The sequence below is a fragment of the Diorhabda carinulata genome, chromosome 12 (genome assembly GCF_026250575.1).
Source record: "Diorhabda carinulata isolate Delta chromosome 12, icDioCari1.1, whole genome shotgun sequence".
Taxonomy (NCBI): domain Eukaryota; kingdom Metazoa; phylum Arthropoda; class Insecta; order Coleoptera; family Chrysomelidae; genus Diorhabda; species Diorhabda carinulata.
In genome coordinates this window covers 7,904,484-7,923,835 of record NC_079471.1, presented here as the reverse complement: position 1 = coordinate 7,923,835, position 19,352 = coordinate 7,904,484, and the positions used below count along the sequence as shown (strand labels likewise).

At 34.3% G+C, this 19,352-nt stretch overlaps 1 protein-coding gene across 1 annotated transcript in view; it reads left to right on the top strand.

The window, feature by feature from the left end:
• Positions 1-19,352, top strand: part of LOC130899971 (protein GDAP2 homolog) — a 96,177-nt gene that overhangs the window by 7,007 nt on the left and 69,818 nt on the right. Inside the window, exon 2 of the mRNA XM_057810242.1 lies at positions 19,138-19,334. Coding sequence (XP_057666225.1) covers positions 19,147-19,334 — 188 coding nt within the window. The 5' untranslated portion in view covers positions 19,138-19,146. The remainder of the gene's footprint in view (positions 1-19,137; positions 19,335-19,352) is intronic.

Here is a 19,352-nt window from a genome sequence, read left to right as displayed (position 1 = left end):
CCCATATTAAGGAAAGTATATAATACTATATCATTCAGACTCATATACAGGTCAAAACAAAACTTGAAACTTTCAAGTAAAAACAGTATAGAAATATCAAGAATTGAATAGTACAGCACTGATTTCCTCTGCTCTCTTCATTGCGAAAGAATTGTGGTTGTTTCAACTCTGCCCTATTTTCCTTCCGTTTCTATAACTTGCTAATCCCTATTCTTCACCATATAGTGTTGTCAGTTGTCAGTTGAGTCAGTTTGGATATTACGATTTATATGTCCAATGGAAAAAGGTTATTTCAACTATCTTTGAGTGTCAAGAGTTAAGAGAATATGAAAATCTGTTGAAAAATGAAACTATTGAACTGGTTCCATATTCCACTGTTTATCGCTTTATAATTTCAGTCATTTTGGACGCTTAGTTTCTATTTGGTTTTGATGAAAGGTAGGCTATAAGTAAAAGACAAGTTCATATAAAATAATAAATTTATCACTAAAAGATTGGTACACTTACGTTCACTTTTCGACATAATCACCGAAGAGATTGAGACATTTGTCATATCTGCAAGCTTTTCAATACCCTCTTCAAAGAAAGTTGCCGCCAATGTAGCCTAATCGTTCAGTAACAAGTACAAAATAGACCTTGAAACTTCTGGAAATTCCGTAGACAAAGCAGTAATGGTGGGTTTCTTTAACCATTCTGTCAACTCGTTGAACCAGGTCATCTGAAACGACAGATTTGCGTCCTTGGCCCTCTTCAGCATGCACAACATTACGGCCATCTTTAAACTTTAAACTCATGAAATTTTCCCCATACACACAAGCTTCAGCATGTAGAAAACGAATCACACTTCGCAATTCACACTTGGCGGGAGCATCAATAATGGCGAACATATTTACATGGCTGTAGCACAACGCCGACTGACGCTTGAATATTAACAATAGCGGAGTGTGTAGTGCGAGAGCTTCGTAGTTGTCTATAGTGTATGCCCGTATGATAAAGAACCTGTACTGGCAACAGGAGGCGATCGTTTGAATCAATGGAAGACAGACACATGAATGTCAAATGTGTTCGGTCTCCACTGGGTTTAATATATATTCCGACAAAGCTTTTAAAGTAGTTATATATTACTAATTAACACTATCCGATATGCTAAAGTTTAAATATTTATATATACAAAAATATATACCTGCTTGATTGTAATATTTGGTACGAAGCGTTTCACTTTAATCCCAGGCTTATATTAACAGTCAAGAATGTTTCATCCCAAGTATGTTGCGCGTTATGTATTGTTATAGGATTGCCCGGACATTTTTATGTTTGATCTATGCTATCGAGTGAAATCTCGCATTACAAGATCAATATTGACGCTTGATACCAACATTAAGCGTCTCAGTTATTCGACCAGTCTTGATAAAGTATACGTGTGTTTTTCTAAGTATTAAATAATTTTTGGAGTATTCTTTTCAACTTTCTACTCATCAAAAAGTATTACAAAATGTTTTGAAAAATTTGTTATACTCAAAGCGATGTATAAACAGGAATTTGAAAGAATATTACCTTCAGAAGGTGTGAATATTCACAAAAATATTTATAATTTTATTTATATTTGTTTAAAATACTATAATCTCTTTCCATATTTCTACTCATAGAAGCTTCGCTTGCTCCGTTTATAACCTCTACAACTTATAACAACATTACGACTATGTCATACGCATACACGTTAGCCTTCACATGCCATTATATCTTTCTCGAACCAATTTCGTTCGAAAGTGACCCAAAACCTTTGCTAGTAGAAGATATTCTTAATGTGGAAAATTATAATAATGTTCATAATGACGATATTGATAATAATGATGAAGATAACGTATAGTAGTGATCAAGATGATCAATATGATAGTGAGGACAGGAGGCAATGGAAAGTACTAACATTCTAAAAACATCTTATTCTGTTGATTGATCGGCAGCAAATTTTGCTGCAGGCCCTTGGACTAAAATCTCATTAAATCTGTAAACGCAATGGGGAAGGAAATAGAACTTTATGTAAATGTGGTTAAAATGAAGTTTACGGTCTTTAGTTGCCAATCATATCTCAACTCTCACTACAAATAAATGGACAGAACGTTAAGAGGCTGTCCAATTTCGAATACCTAGGAAGCTACACCACCGAGCAACTGGACCTGGATATGGAAAATAGATGCAGGATTTAATCGGCATATGCAACTTTCCAAAAGATGAGACACAAAGAGAGAGAATGCTACATTTGGTCTGTGCTTTTGGACGAGGTTGAAGTCTGGAGAGTGGAGGACCCCACAATCAACCCTTGAAACGTGGTTACATAGACAAATGCTAAGAATACAATGCAAAGAAATAAAGCAGCATTGACAGCAGTTAAATGACGAAAACTGTCATAACTTGTTCATGTTCTCTCCTGGTTGGGGAACATCCGGGAATGGACTGCCATACATATCATCGAACAATTATTTAGAGTGGCTGAAAAAAGAGTTAGACACTGTGTACGGATAGTCTGCATAATAATTTATGAAAGTAAAATTGTGGACAGATGAATTCAAATGTATTCGCATCAGCTTGACTGCCAACGAACGTTCGAGGTGGCCAGAAATTGCGCCAAAAACCAGCGATATCATCAAAAAAGTTCATGAAATGGCACCAAACAACCGTCGGATATAGAGAGGTAGAAGAGGCTATCGGCATATCAAAAGAACGCATTTGCCATGGACTGGTTGAAGACTTATGCATACGAAAGATTATTGCCTTATTGATCCACCATTACATTCCTGAATCGAAACAACTGTCGAAGACAGTGGATTGAGGACATGCTCCGAAAAAAGCAGATACGGTTTCATCGGCCGAACTATGTAAACGGGATCGTTTTATAGGATAGCTATGGGATTTTGTACATCGACTACCTTCAAAAAGGTGAGCATTACGTATGATTGCTTGATAAATTAAAGAGATAAATTACAAAAAACGAGTGCATTTGAACTTTCCATCTTCATCCTTCATACATGCTAAAAATTACTTGAAAGGATTTAGGAAATAAAGCAAAATCCTTCATGGAGTTTCATGAGTTAGATGATATCTCTTCAGAATTAGATTTGTGGTATAATCTGTGGAAATTTAGCAGAAGACAAATTAAAAGGATATGGAAGTGGCTGCACTTTTGGCTGATATTTTTTCCCTGCAACAAGATATGCACTACTCATTTTGACTGCTTTCCCGCCCACAACGACTACTGTTGAACGTTATTTCAGTACCCTTTGAAGGGTAAAGACCTGGCCGAGAAATACAAGAAATGACAGATTGACTGCGTTGTGTTTGGTGAGCTTTCATAGAAAATTCTTCTAGAAAAATCAGGACTGGATTGAAATGGTAGTTTTGAACAAGTTTCTTACAAATCCAAGAAAAATGAAGAGTATAAGACATGTAACTGAATAGAAAAAATTGTAATAACTTTATCCACCAATCCAAGGCAAACGTATCAATTATTTGGGTCCCATCACATACAGGAAAAGAAAAAGCAAACCAATGTGCCAAACAAGCAGCCGATAACACCGAAGCAGCAATTGTGCGCGAAGTGATAGCAAATGACTATATAGGAATAATCAGAACAAGTTTAGTGCAGGTGGTAAAGTAAGTGGAACAGATCGCAGTCGATATTAAAACCTATAAAACCATCCGTTCAACCATGCACCAATATGTGAATCTTGTAATGAGAATCTAAACATGAAACATTTATTGTTAAACTGTCGAAAGTACAAATACGAAAGACTAAGAATTTTCCAAACATGTCTCTACTTAACAATAATTGTAATACCTCTAACTCAAACAATTATCTAAAAGACACAATTGTATCACAAATTGGGAACTGACCTGTCGCTAATAACATTTCTAGTTGATGCGACAATAAACTAAAAAAAACTTGGTAATCATTTAGTTGATAAAGTTATAATTATTATACATTATTTTCTTAAAGTTTCAGTTGCACTCACCTTTTTCGAGATAAGAGGTTACAACTTGAACGACCATGACTTGCCCCTCCTAGTTTTGTTCCTGGGTACGCCCTTGCACCTTATCCACTAGGTCTGACCCTTAGTGACATTTCCCTGTTTCCTAACTTCTAAGTTTCTCTTACAGAAGACATATTTGCATCAGACGAGGACGTTATCGCATACGTTAACGCCTATATTGACGGCAACTATTACGGCGAAGAGTCGGGAAGAGATTCGTTCCAACCCATCAAAAACCGTCCTTGGTACGGTGACGATTCTGCGCAATAAATATTACGTGTTCTAACCGAACAGTTACAGTTATACAAAAGATTTTATTTTGTGTTCCAACCGACTAAGGTATCGTTCGTGAACCGTTTCTGGGACAATCTTTTCGATACTTGGTTGGTAACAAGTACCGTGCAAAGCCGGAGATTGCGCAGAAAATATCTATAAACGCTTCCGATAACCGTTCCAAGTACGACGCCGACTAGCAGGTTGGAACAAACCTAAGATTAGAATATCTTGAGACTAAGTGTATAGACATTGAAAAATAAAAATTATGAAAAATTGTCTTGGTTCTTTATTTGATTGAAAACTGTTGAGACAACCCTCGTATTGCTGAGAATTACTCTTCTACTTCTAATTTTTATATTTTCTCCCATTATGGTTAACTAGTAAAGTTAATTATGATTATTTTCTTACGCAGAAACAAAATTTTCCAATTCCATTTAGCTGGCACTCGATAAATATTTGGGCGCCAGATAGACTTTCATGAACTAGCGTGGATTATACAACGAGAATATTTACTGCCTAATGATATGAAAGATAAAGGGGCAATGAACTTAAACGCCAATAAAATGATAATAGGATCGAACTCAGCGAGTGTGTAAGAGAACAAGATTGTGGACGGTGGAGTGAGTTGTTTATACGGAAACGTTTATGACGAACAATCATAATCAAGGACACATTGTGAAAGAGGAAGCTAATTGTTTAGCTATTTTAAGAGTTTTTTTTTTTCGAATCTATTAAATCAATACAGAAACCCGTCACATACAGTAGCGTACTAGCAATATATATTTATATGGTAAATTTTATCTGTCTGTTCAGAATAAAAATTAGTTTAATAGCAGGTGAAATAATTGTGTTAACATTGAAAATTATATTGATGAAAAGGTCACATACAACATGAATATCTCTTTTCCTTGTATTCAATTCTGTTTTCCCACGACCACTATAAAATATATCCATATCCCCCTATTTAGTTTTCCATTACTGAAAATTTTTAATTGCAAAATATTTTAACACGGAAACGATTAGAAGAACCTAACTCCATCTGAAATTGTAGAAAAATTTATTGTCATCGATGTCGTAAAAATAGACAATTCATAGATTGGCAAATGATAAAAAATGAAATCCTTTTCTGAGGATGTGTTAGTAACTTACTTTAGTGAGCTCTGTACCAAATATAGATCCAGTACCCTGTGAACCATATATTCTATTCTTCGTGAAACGCCAATAGGAAAATTTGTTATTAATATTGCTATTTATTACAAATTAAGATCTCTGTTCAAGAAATAATCATTAAATCACGTCGCAAAAATATCCAACCTCCTAACTAGTTACAACGTTGAAACTTTTCTTTATATAGCTTCCAATGAATTCAATTTAACAAAGGTTTGTAAACACGACGTTCAGCCGCCCTCATTTTTGGAATTTGTGCATGTATGCGGAAAGGTGAACTTCACTAAAAAACCTCGACAATTACTAACAATTTTTGTATTATTTGTGAAGATTATATCAATCTACGACGCATTGGAATAACTGACAAAGATGAAAGATTCTTTGTCAACTATTAAAAAGGAAACTGCACAAAGCAACCTGGAGGCTTTATAAATTTGTAAGTCAGAAACTTACACAGGGCACTCGTACAACAATGCAACAATTGTTGCGAACAAAATTGGTTGTATTCTGGCTCTGAAGCGCCATGGTGGATGGCAATGCAGCGTAATTGTTGAAGGTTATGCAAACGATTCGATCATTAACAAGATAGGAATCTCTGAACATATTGTAGACGCTGAGTCAACCGCCGGCATTTTGTGAAACAACACTTGCAGCATCAGAAAAGAATAATGTTTCATTTGATACACATAAAATTCAAAATTTTGTCAGCAACTGTGTGCAAGCACCCATTTATTTTCAAAACTGCCGTAACTTTACCATAAACTTTAATGAAGCAAAGAAATACTAACTGCGTTTTTCTATGGTTGTGGGAAAAATATCGTGTACAACACGTGTTGAATGTTCGATTTAATTTGATTTGCTTAAGCCAGTCGTTACGGCTCTTGACTCAAGTCTACAAGCTCGTGTTAAATCTTCCATTTTCAACACTTGTTATAAGATATCAAAATTCAATATATCAAAATATCAATCAAAAATTTTTGAATGTTTATAATTGAATGAATGTTTTTTTTTTGATATTTCGTGGTTTTATTTTCTTCGTATTAAGGACTTTTCAATGCATTTTTTAAATATTGAGATGTGTGTTCTATATAAACACCATTATAATCATTTCGAGGTATTTGATACTTAAGTTTTGAGATATGGCAACACTGACGTGAATATGTCAAATCTGACATTGCCATAATGAAGTTTGACATTTTTAATTGTGAACGTACTCGGAAAGTGTTGTCATGTTAGTGCTATTTGTGTTGTTTACAGATACTTGAAACATTCATCTTGGTCAAAGAATGGAATTAAATTGCGAACATTTTCATAATGAAAATATTCAGTCGCTATTCAATTCAAAAGACGCCTAAAGATCGTGACAGTCGACGAATCATGGATCTTTGCATATGAACCATAAACTAAACAACCATTATGGGTCTTTTAAGATGAGCTAAATCTAACAAAAGTTGTTGGTGCACGAAGCTCTTCGAAGCAAATGGTCGACGGTTTTTTCGGAATAACTGGACATATTGCCAACATTCCATCAGAACAACGTAGAACGGTCAATTTTGATTGGTACACTAGTATTTGTTCGCTTTAATTGTTCGAAAAAATCAGGGAGATCAATCGCAGAAGAGCAATCTACGATAATGTAAGCTCTCACACAGTTCGTAGATGTGGCTGCCGTGAAGCCGTTGAGTATATAGGCCTTAGATAGGCCCGTCGTGTCCCACTTGACGTTACCAAAGTCCGATGTCCTTTAAGAAGCCAATCATGCGCTTTGGCTTGAACCCTTTAATGTTGGCAGGTTGTGGGGTTTGCCCAAGTGTTTAAACCACGCCCTTGTGAGTGCAGGGCACTCGCAGATAACGTGGTATGTACTTTCGTCCTCCTCCATGCACCAGCGGCACTCCGGATCATCCGTGGTGCCCATGTTGTGAAGGTGACGTTTTAGATGAAGTGTCCGGTCACTAGTTTGATTTCGCGTCTATTTAGCTGGAGCAGTTGTTTGGTGAGAGACGAGGCAGGTCCATCTATATGGCCCTTCGCTTGTTTTATGCCAGGTGTCTCCATCCGTCTCTGCAAAGCCCGTCTTGCTCATCGAAATGATTGGGCATCCACCTGTGGCCTACGCCCAGATTTTTGCATGGTCAATCGGTCCAGCCTGCAGTTCTTTGCAGATGTATCGCAAGATCCAGGTGTAGAAGGTCTAGTAAGACCTCAAGAGCCCTAGTTGGGGCCGAGCTCTCACACATAAGTTCGAACAAAAAACATTTTTGAACAGTTAAAACATCGAATTGACAGGTCAACCGCCGTACAGAAGCGGTTGATGTATTCAAATCACATGTTTCGACAATTGGTTCAAACGTATGCAAAAGTGTGTTTTGATATTAATGGAGAATATTTTGAAAAACAATAGGGCCACATCCAGTTATGAATATTTTTTTTATTTGTCAATCTCAAAACCTAAGTAGCAACCTTCGTATATAATATTATTTCTTCTGTTTTCAATATGATAAAAAAATGAATTAACAAATCATTAAATGTATGTTGTTTTTGTTCAATATTGTAAATGCGAGAAATATTTAGTCTTTATGAAGGTCAACGTACAAAATAAATCTGTCTATCTAACAAAATGTTAATCTTGCCTACCCAAAAAAAATTCAATGTCTTAAAGTGAATTTCTTTTTTATATTTATGCCGATACCATGAAAATATTATGATTAACTTTTATTGCATACTCATTGATTAATATGCATCAGTTCATTTTATGTTCTTATTTAAACATTAATTGTATATTCTCAATTTTCCATTTAAAATGATTCTATTAGGCAGCTCTCTTTTAATCTATATATTTCCTGTATACGATAAAATGTTCAGATAAGGATAAAATTGATGAAATATTCACTCATAACATGTTTGTGTCGCGGAAATTATTGGGTTATAGAGATCAAAACATCAAAATAAAACTAAAATGTTGAAAATCATTCTTATACGAAGGTTGCTACTTAGTTTTGAAATATGGCAACACTGATGATCTGTCATTGCCATCATAAAGTTTGACATTTTTAATGATTGACGTAATCAGAATGAGTTGTCATACGAGTGCTATTTGAGTGGTTTACAGATACTTAAAACATTAATCTTCGTAAAAAAATAGAATTAAATTTTCTTTCGATGATTGTATATGACTTTCGACGATAAACTCGCTTTTGGTGATGAAGTACCATCTCGAGCCATCATGTTTTGCTAGTTTCCCGCATTCAATCGTGGTCGCTACAGGATGAATTTCGTCAATGTCGTCCAAAATCGGCTGTTTCACCAGAAAACATCAATGCTGTGCTGCAACTGATATTGCAAGATCATCTTGTGACTTACCGTGAGATTGAGGCATACTGGGGCATTAGTTCCACTAGCATACATTCAATATTGTATGAACATTTGCCTGTCAAAAAGATTTATCATGTTGGATACGGCATAATTTGACAATCTCTCAATAAACAGCTCGTGTCGATTGGTGCTGAGAAATGCTGAAAAACTTCGAAGTGCTTCAAAAGACGGCTATAGGATATTGACAAGCGACAAATCATCGATCTATGCATATGAACCCGAAACTAGAGAATAATCGACTGAATGGGTCTTTCAAGACGAGTCAAATCCAACAAAAGTTGTTTCCGTACGAAACACTTCAAAGCAAATGGTAGCCAAATCAACACCGTTCCATTAAATTTGTGAGAAGTGTTGGAAAAAATCAGGAAAACCATTCGCAGGAGACGAATTATCCTCCACCATAACAATGCGAACAACACCTCAAACAAAAAAGTTTTTGAACACTCAAAGAATCGGGTTAATAGGTAATCCGCCGTACAGTCTTTGTTTGGCACCCAAATATTTCTTGTTATTGCCGCAAATCATAAAACGTTTAAAAATATCGGTCAGATAGCGTCTTTCCAGATTAATGAATTTTTACAGGCGATTTCTGAAATTGTCCATCACATCATGAAGCATGCGCTTAGGAATTCTGTACCTGAAATTTTGTTTGTTTCCAAATCCCACAAGATCAAAATGTTCCTCTCCAACTTCTCTTCATTTTCATCAACCATGCTCGAAACGTTTATCAGAATTGCCGTCAGGCAGTGAAATCGTTTCCGTTAAATGCCTGAACCACTTTATTTTGTAAGACTGCTGCTGCAAATATGATATCAAACAGACAGATCTCCCGGAAATTGCAAGAGTGGCACTCTACCGACGCGCTGACTTTCTCGGGCTTCTTCCAACACAACAACCCTCACGTGCTCAACATTCTCAGAAGTTCGAACGGATATCGTACTTACTCCAATTTTGTTCGTTGTTTCACTGATTTTTTCAAAATTCGTCGCCCACAACTAAAATGAATTTACACTAGGCAATGGCTGATTGCGATTCACTTGAAAACTGGAACGAAAACCACGCTGAGCTGCTAAACAGCTAACGCTCGGTGTTGTCTTGACCACTGTTCTATGGCGACTGAAATGAGTTGGGGAACATAACCTTGAGAATTTGTCACGTTAACTTTCTACGAATCCACAGCCATTTCAAAAATGCAGGATTGACTGTCGCACCCTCTTTAAAAGGAAGTCTAGTTAGTTACAGTATGACTTATTCTGTTTCCGTGGGACGGGACATAAAACGTGGTATAAGAGAAAGAAAAACGAAAAATTTATCAGTCAAAAAAACATCGTCTAGCCGTTCACTAGATAATTTTCGACACCCAATAAGAAATTTATGGAGTACTGATTTGAGTCGAGCACCACAGATAACTGCGTTCGCATTGCGCCAATGGACATTGTTTGCGAATATTGTGGCGCAATGAAGTTTTCCGAAAAAATGCCAGGATTGTGCTGCCTTAGTGGGAAAGTGGAATTGCCATTATTAACTTCGCATCATGAGCCATTGCATTTTATAGCAAACACTCAGAAATACAGTAGTTGTTTCTAAATGATCTAATTTGATGTAGACATTATGGAAGAACATGGATTTAATCCTACATTCTAGGTACTCTATTTATTTGGATGTGCCTGGCTTACCAGCGTAAAATTTGAAACTAAAATTGACTACATACTTCGAAACATGAACCAACCAAAACTGTGAAACGTAATGCTTTTGTTGAACAATGTGGTTTACGCGACGATACGCAAAGGAAAGTTTAAAGATGAGGAAGTTCTCATTCCGAGGATCCCGATGATCCCAACCGATTTGCCGTTTGTTGGAAAGACTTCAATTTCCGATCCGTCTTGCATTTGTCATGGCTATTAACAAATCACTAGGCCAATATTTGAAAGTTTATGGTCTGTATCTTAACAAAACCATGTTATTTCCTTGGCGTGTGACATAATCATAGAATAACATGGCGACGAGAATGTCGTAAATCTGAACATAAAATAGACCCATTCATTCCATTAACAGAAGAAATCAAAAAAATTTTCAAATGTAAAAGTTATTGATTTAAGTCCAATAAAAATATTTGATAGGAGATAATTATTTTTATTTACCTTTATTTCAGTCTCTAATACAACCTAACCTAACCTAACGTATCCTAACCTAACCTATCCTAACCTAACCTATCCTAACCTAACCTAACCTAACCTTACAAAAATTACTAAATTTTCATTTTGCATACTTTTTTCACAGCAACTCTTCCGCGCATGCGGTCTTGTTGTCTTGTTGAGATCTATCGAACAAGTTAACCTTCCTGAGATAATGGCCACTTCCGGAGAAACCGGAAGTAAATGATGATCGTCGTGGGGTGGCTTATCATACTCTTACCCTTAATTTTTTCATTTTTATTTATTATCCTAATATAAGAATGAATTAAAATAAAATTCAAAATTTGGTTCCAAAGTTAGCAAATAACCAAATTTATTACATCGTTTCTTGGTTTCACTCAGTTTCTCACTTACCGTTGCCATCTTCTAGGGCAGTCACAAGACGTACTAATAGGATTTTCGCTCATTGCAATATGTTAACAATAACAACAATACGAAAACAATTTGCAATGGACAGATAAAACAACAGAAACGAAAATTATGCAAATCATTGTCTTTAGAAATTTGAGTGAGAACTTTGTCGAAACGCAACATCTGTTACTGTTTCAAACTACGTCTTAGTAAAACTATGTCATGATTGTACAATGTTATGCTCGATAATGTAAACATTTAGTAATAATAAGTGTAGTAGAGGCTAAAACAGGGGCATAAAGACGTATGAATTCTAAGAATTACTTAAAAAACTATTTATTACGAATTATAATATTGTCGAACTCCTAAGCTGAAAAAAACAACAACCAATGTTTTTATGCAAATCAATTTATTTTTGTTTTAACAACAATTACATTCATTTACATAGTACATAGTGTGTTACGTAATATTCCTATAAAAATGGATAGCTGTTTGTGTTAACATTTAGAACTACACTACACTATCACTATTTTAATACAATGCTCAACAATTTTTACAGGGTGAATGGACTCCCCACTCAAAATTCTTATGAATATTCATCATTTTTGATTCTCTATACAACGCTTTTTCATTTTTTTCTACAACATCTCCTTCAAAAACCGAGCTCAGGTTCCCCATTAACTAGTACAAGAACCGGCTTTATAGGGCAAATGATCAAGGTGCTTCGATTCGCATGGAAATTTGTGAGGGGGGTGAAATTCAGCCAAGAGACCGGTTCCGATGATAAAAATTTTCCAAAACCAGCGGTTAGTAGTCAAAATTGAGTTCGAAAATTTCATCAGGACCGGCTGAAGAGGAGTTAGGTTGAATATTGTTCCGCGAATCGGCTAAAAATCTAGAATAAGGGGTTTTCGGCAATGAAAAATCCAATGGCGATATCAGTATTACCTAAAGACTCCAACGACATGGTTAAAAAAAATAGAAATCCCCAAAATTTTGGTTTTCGTCGTTTAAAAAATAGTAAATTACTCATGATTTCGACAAAATTTTGAATTTGGAGTTAATAGGTGATGAGAATTCTCGTAATATGATCAATTTTTAGCAAAAATATTTTTTCCCGTATTATACTTGAAGAATTTTCAGAAAATACTTTTTCCCTTCTTAACTATGACAATTTTGGAAAAATAGCTTCAAAATCGATATCCTCGTATTAAAATACGTCATTTTTTTTATCCCAATATGTATTGGATTTTTAAATTTTCTGTGAAATGTATCCCTCGAAAAATTATATGTTCCACGTCTATGGAATATTAATGGAACAATTTACAGAATACGGAAGCTAAATGATGATATTGTCTAAAAAAATATTTTCTTCTTAATATACCTTTTAAAATAAAACACAAGAATTTTTAAATAAAAATTTATTATAATAACAATGCATATTTATGGAAAATCATTTGGGCTCGAAATTATGAAACGAGCTGAAAATGTTTTGCACAGGAATTTTCAAATATATCTAACGAGTAACTGTGAAGAGATAGATAAGTCATTCCAACGATTTTTGGTGAAGAAAAGATACTGGTAAATAATAATTCGCATTAAATTTTTCCAAAATATCGTTTGTAGAAATTACACAACGTGAAAATTGAGAATCATACATACACGTACCATGGTTTTTGAAATAATTTATAAATTGAAGTAGCTCATAGAACAAAATAAATTTTATTCAAACCTGTTACAATGTGACATGCTGACAAAACTTGACACAATTTCTTCATTCGCTCATGGTCTAAAGAACGTCATATTTCTATTGATTTAAATAAATTTATGAATTAAATGAATCTCACCTAGCCACGCCACTGCGTATCGCAGACTGTTTGGCAGGAATATTTCGAATAAATTGTGTACATACACCTACATGTAGTTTCGTCCAATAGAAATGCTTTTATGTTTACGATTCGATGTTTTCATTGGTAAACAGAGGAGATGATGAGTCCACGTGGACTGACGGTTTGTTAGATGTTATAAGGAGACTAAACATAATATTTATGAAATATTGATTGTTTCTCACATAACTGCCTTCTGCAATTTATATTGGAAGAATACCAAAAATCCATCACTCTTATTGAATATCGTTGGTTAATAATAATAGAAATAAAACATTATAATTGTATATAAAATCGCAAACTACTTTTGCAAGTTTTTCCATACATTTTCTTACATGTCTTCATGTTCTTTGTCATTCGGTTACGTATAAATAAAATAAAATCCATACATTTCCTGGCTCATTTTTTATTACAATCTATTTACCACGTTTACCATCTGTTTGTTTAAGGCATAAATGTTTCACTATAATAGTCAAAGTAAATCATTCATGCTTATGAAAAGTCCGTTCCTCTGTCATATTCGCTTGCAACATATTAGAAGGTAATGAATGCATGCCCTACATTGAGGTGGCGTGGGTTTTTTGAACCTTATTGATTGAATATTTTACTTGGCCGAGTTTATTTCCAATATAATTAATTTGAGTGGAAAATGTGAATAATTTCAGGACCCTTAAAAAATCTTTTTATTTAAGATTCTAAAAAAAAATCTAAATCTACAAACTTTATTAAAAGTACAGTCATCTTATAATAAACACAGATCGGAAAAATTTTTTGCTGTTAAATAGAATTGCAGTACGAGGATATATTGAAAAATTCTTAGCCTACTATAGAACCAAACAAAATTTTCAATGTCAAAATATTTTATTACTCAACATATTCTCCTCTTAATTGGATACATTTATTACAGCGAACCTGCAACGTCTCTATACCTTTAAAAACAATGTTTCTTCTTGCTCTGCAAACTAGACCTCCACCGCTTTTATTACCTCCGCGTTGGAAGAAAATTTACGACCTTTTAAACTTTTTTTCAATTGAGGAAATAGATGATAGTCGGACGGAGCCAAATATGGTGAATAAGGGGGGTGTTATAGTAATTCTAGCTTTCCGCGTCTTTTCTCTTTAATTTTTTCCGTAGAATGGTCAGTAATGTCGAATAGTAATCTCCAGTTATTGTTCTACCCTTATCCAAAAAATCAATCATGATTACTCCATGGCAATCCCAAAAAACTGAAGCAAGAACTTTTCCAGCAGATTTTTGGACACGAAACTTCTTAGGTCTTGGAGAACCAGAGTGTCGCCATTCCATCGATTGTTGCTTTGTTTTTGTATCGTAGAAATGTTCCCAAGTCTCATCCATAGTAACAATTCGGTTTAAGAACTCTACAGATCGAAAGCGATGCTTCTAACCTTGCACGCTTTTGGTCAACATTCAAACATTTGGGGATCCATTTTGCAGCAATTTTTCTCATGTCCAAATTGACGTGAACTATATGATGAACTCGTTCGTAAAATCATGTCATGAACTGTATCGATATTTTCGGGGACTGATACAGAAATTGGCCTTCCCGATTGGTCATCATCTTCAATGGAAAATTTACCACTTTTGAAGCTTGCAGTCCAATTTTTCGGGTTTTTTTAGTTCACTAAATCTGGAACTAGGTGCTAATGTGAGATCGGTACACTGTTCTTCGGAGCTTCCTAGAGAACCGTCTCAGACATTTTCCCGATCAAGAATGGGGTACCACCGGACAGCGTTATGGGGCCATTATTTCACTTATTATATACATCAAATCTCCCAACGACACGAACATTTGCGGATGATACATTTTTTTTATCCAGCCACGAATGAAAAATTGATTTGCGCTGCACAAAGTTATATTGGAAAAATATCTAAATTGACTATAGACAACAACGTTCTAATTTATTGGACTATGATAAAACCCATACGCACTGGATGGATATAGTTATCCTTTAGAGGTCCCAATCCAAAATACTTCGTGTAATGGTTAATACACCTTGTTATATTTAGAATACTACTCTCTACAAAGATTATGGCATATCGTACATGAGCAATCCAGATGCACAGCACAGTACTATATCACGAACGACTAGAGGGACATGGAATCCTCCAATACAACCTTTGCTAGAACTACAAATAGAAAGACGACTCCCAATAGATCTTAAAGGAAATATGGAGGTCCCTTCACCGGAAAAGCCCTTATCGTGCCATTGATGAACTTGGAGATACTGAGCTTATTGAATACTTTTTTGATTCGGATTGGTGATTTATCTATAGATGAAAAAAGTTGCTTAGGACATTTTTGAAAATTGAAACATTGCTAATTTTTGAAAGCAATAAAAGTAAAACATGACATTTTTCACGCTTTAAAAAAATGACTAGCCTTTACTTAATATATGAGATGCAATAGAATTATGTATGGCCCCAACGCCTTTGTCTGTATCAGTTCATTTCGAGCCCTGAATCATAAAGTCATAGTGTCTTGAAGTGTCAGAAAACTGAGGTGAGATTAATTGTTTCACTATAACTTTGTGGTGTACTCTACGTCGTTTGGGGTTTTTGTTCAAAACAGTAGACAAAAGTCAAGTTATTATAGTCATCGATCTTGCAAAAACTGAGAATAAAACTCGAAAAAATGAATACAGCTATATCAGAAAACCGAAAATACATCTACCTTGATGAGACTTGGTACGACTTCTATGATACACCCAGTAAAGGATGGGTTGATGGTTAAAAAAAATGTTTCATTGAATTATAAAGGTAAAAGAATAAATATTCTATATACGGGGTGAGAAGAAGGATGATACCTACAAGAATATTTTGGATTCCAACCTGGATTATCACTGCGATACAACAGCGGTAGTTTTCGAAGGTTGGTTTCAAAATAAATTAATGCCAAATATACCACCGAATAGCTATATTGTGATGGATAATGCATCCTACCATAGTCGACAAAATGATTAAGATGACCAGGTTCTAGTAATGGAAAAAGTGAAATACAAGACTTTTTGTGCGTTTGTGTCTAAATTACAAAGGAAGCAGGTCAGGAAAACATTGAGGTGATCGAGTTGATCAACATGTGAAAAAAATTGAGAACTCATATAGATGTAAGAGTATGTGCACAAATATAAATAGTTTAGAACTCTTAAAAAATTTATTATTGATTTGTAAGATAGTAACGATAGCGAAATTGAACTATATAATATCTAGTAATAATTAAAATATAATATACGTATTTCTATATTGATATATTGCATATAATATATTAATAATAATATATTGCGTATAATTCAGCAGATTTAAGATTAAAATTCAACAGTCCCATCATATTAAAATATATCAATCAAAATAAAATATCAATTTAAACCAAATATACCGCCCTCCATTAAAATCAATTAAATATAAAATTCAAATTTCTTTTTAAACTATAAGGAAAATACCAGGTATTATAACATAGTAGTGCGGCCCTGCACAATGTTCTCCATATTAATAGCCAGAAATTTACGACTTTTTGATCATATCGAATTTTATATAGTAAATTAAAGACATCGATAAAGACTTGAAGTAGTGCCTGATTATTCATATTTTCGTTGTATAGCACCCGCTCCAACAATCCATTATTTTAGCACGAAATTCAATAAAATCAATAGACATTTGTTCAAGGTAAGTTTTTTCATAACATTGCAGAACCTAAATTTTTCTAACACGTGCCGTCACTGAGACTGTGTTACATATATATAATCGAATTTTGATTGTTAAGTTAAGGAACTTATCCGATGTATAGTCTAGTAATTTTGAACCAAATTAAGTGAATATCTCGGAAAACCGACATACACAGTATATAACCACGTGAAAACTTGTACTTTATCATCCAAAAACTATTTTCAAAATTTACATATAATTGCATGGTCGCAAGTTTTAAAGTCAGGGGTCACAAAAATCGATTTTTTTCACATTTTTGGAAATATCTCATTTTCTATGAGTTTTAGGCTATTTATATTTATAATTAATATTGTAGAGAATTCAATTCACTGCAACTTTTTTAAGTAAATTTATTTATACATTGAACTGTTTTCGAGATATAGGGAGCAAAGCGTGCGGTCAACTGGTAGTCCTGATCAAAAACTCTTAATATTGAGGTTATAATTTATTTCTAAATATATAATTATCATTTTTTATTAACTTATCTATTTTAAATTAAGAGTCAATTTATTTAATAACACTTAGCTGGCCACATGGCTATTAAGAAATTGTTGAGGACAATTCTTAAATTGTATTTTAATTCTAATCTAACTCATACTAATGACTTTCTATATAAATAAAGAAGAAAATAAATAAATATTTAATTAATATTTTTATTAAACTTGTCATTTTATAGATTTATTATTGTTAAAATGGATGAAAAATTCATTTTCTTCTTCTTCTTTATCATCGTCGTCGTTGTCCTTCTGCCACAGAATTTTACCTTCCTCTTAATTACCGATATTTGTCTCGAAGTCATTCATGATTTCTGGGTCAAAGGTTCTATCATAATTAATATCGGTCTGATATGGTACAGCATTGAGATAAGCTTGTCCATTACACTGACCAACTGATCAACAGCCACTTTGCAGTTGTATGTATGTATGCAGGTGGTAAAATAGTCATGAAAGGTTCCAGGAATTCGTTACTCATTGTCCAACACCATTCCTGTGGTTCTAGATCATTTCCTAACCAAGTTTGAATTTGATAATAAACGCGATTGAAATGTTGGTGAGCTGCTCCACTCGTTGGTGGAATATTTGATAACTGCACCGGTTCATTCGACTTTATTGACTTGACGTATAGTGCATAACGGAGATGATCGATACTATCCAAAGATTTCGGAGCATTAGAAACTGTTAATAAGGTTTGCTTTTTACTCTCAAATAATCTCTGAACCGTACAGTTTTCATCTTCAAATGCTGCGGCAAGTTTATCTAAATTAGGCAGTTTCTCAAATGTTCTGAAAAAAGTTTTCTTCCAAGAAGTTGTGTCACATCCGTACAGAAACAAAATGTGTTTTTTAGAACGAGGATACTCATCAAAACTTTTGGTGGAGTATATTTCAATTTTTACGTTTGCTTTGCAAACATTTTTAAAGAAAATTATAACTGCTGATATTAGAATTATTAGAAAGGAAGATTGACCGCGCGTTTTGCGCCCTCTATCTCGAAAACAGTTCAATGTATAAAAAAATGTTACTCACAAAAGTTGTAGAGAATCGAATTCTCTACAATATTTATATTAAAAACAAATAGCTTAAAACCCATAGATAACGAGATATTTGCAAAAAAAAATCGTTTTTGTGATCTGACTTTAAAAGCTGCGACCATCCAATTATATGTGAATTTTGAGAATAGTTTTAGGACGCCAAAGTTTTTACGTGGTAATATACTGGGTATGTCGATTTTCCGAGGTCAACCCCCTATAATGACTGGACTAGTATTGTATCATTAATTTGGAGAAGTTTGCTTCATCTATAATTGACTTATTTTACATAGTAGGGGTAGAATTAATAATGGATTTGTCTCCTCAGATTTCCAGAATGTATACTTGGAAATTTTCCTTCAATTAGTGTTTGATCATTTATAACATGGTGTGGTATCGACAAATTGAATCTAACCCTTGGCGTCGATTGCATGAAGCTTGTGAAAGTTTTATCATGTACGTCGTTAATGACACGTTTCGTGTATACTATTTATTCAACGTAAATTTGTCGTGAACGTACAAAACGGGAACGTTTGAATAAAATATTTCCATTATTCTGTTTTTATTCATTTTATTTAGAACGCTTTTTACGAGTTTGTTCTATTTTGTTGCAGATATTCTTAATGAGGTTGAAAATGAATCAGGAACCCTTAGGGGTGGCTCCCGATATTGTACTGCCACAATCTCTCACAAGGTGGGACGCGACTTTACCTTCCCAATACCTCACAGATTACAGCACCGTTTGTGAAACTAAACATGCTCCTTATACTTTCCCATGCGATCATGGTATCAATCACAGGATCATATTATGGTAAGTGTACATTTTTCC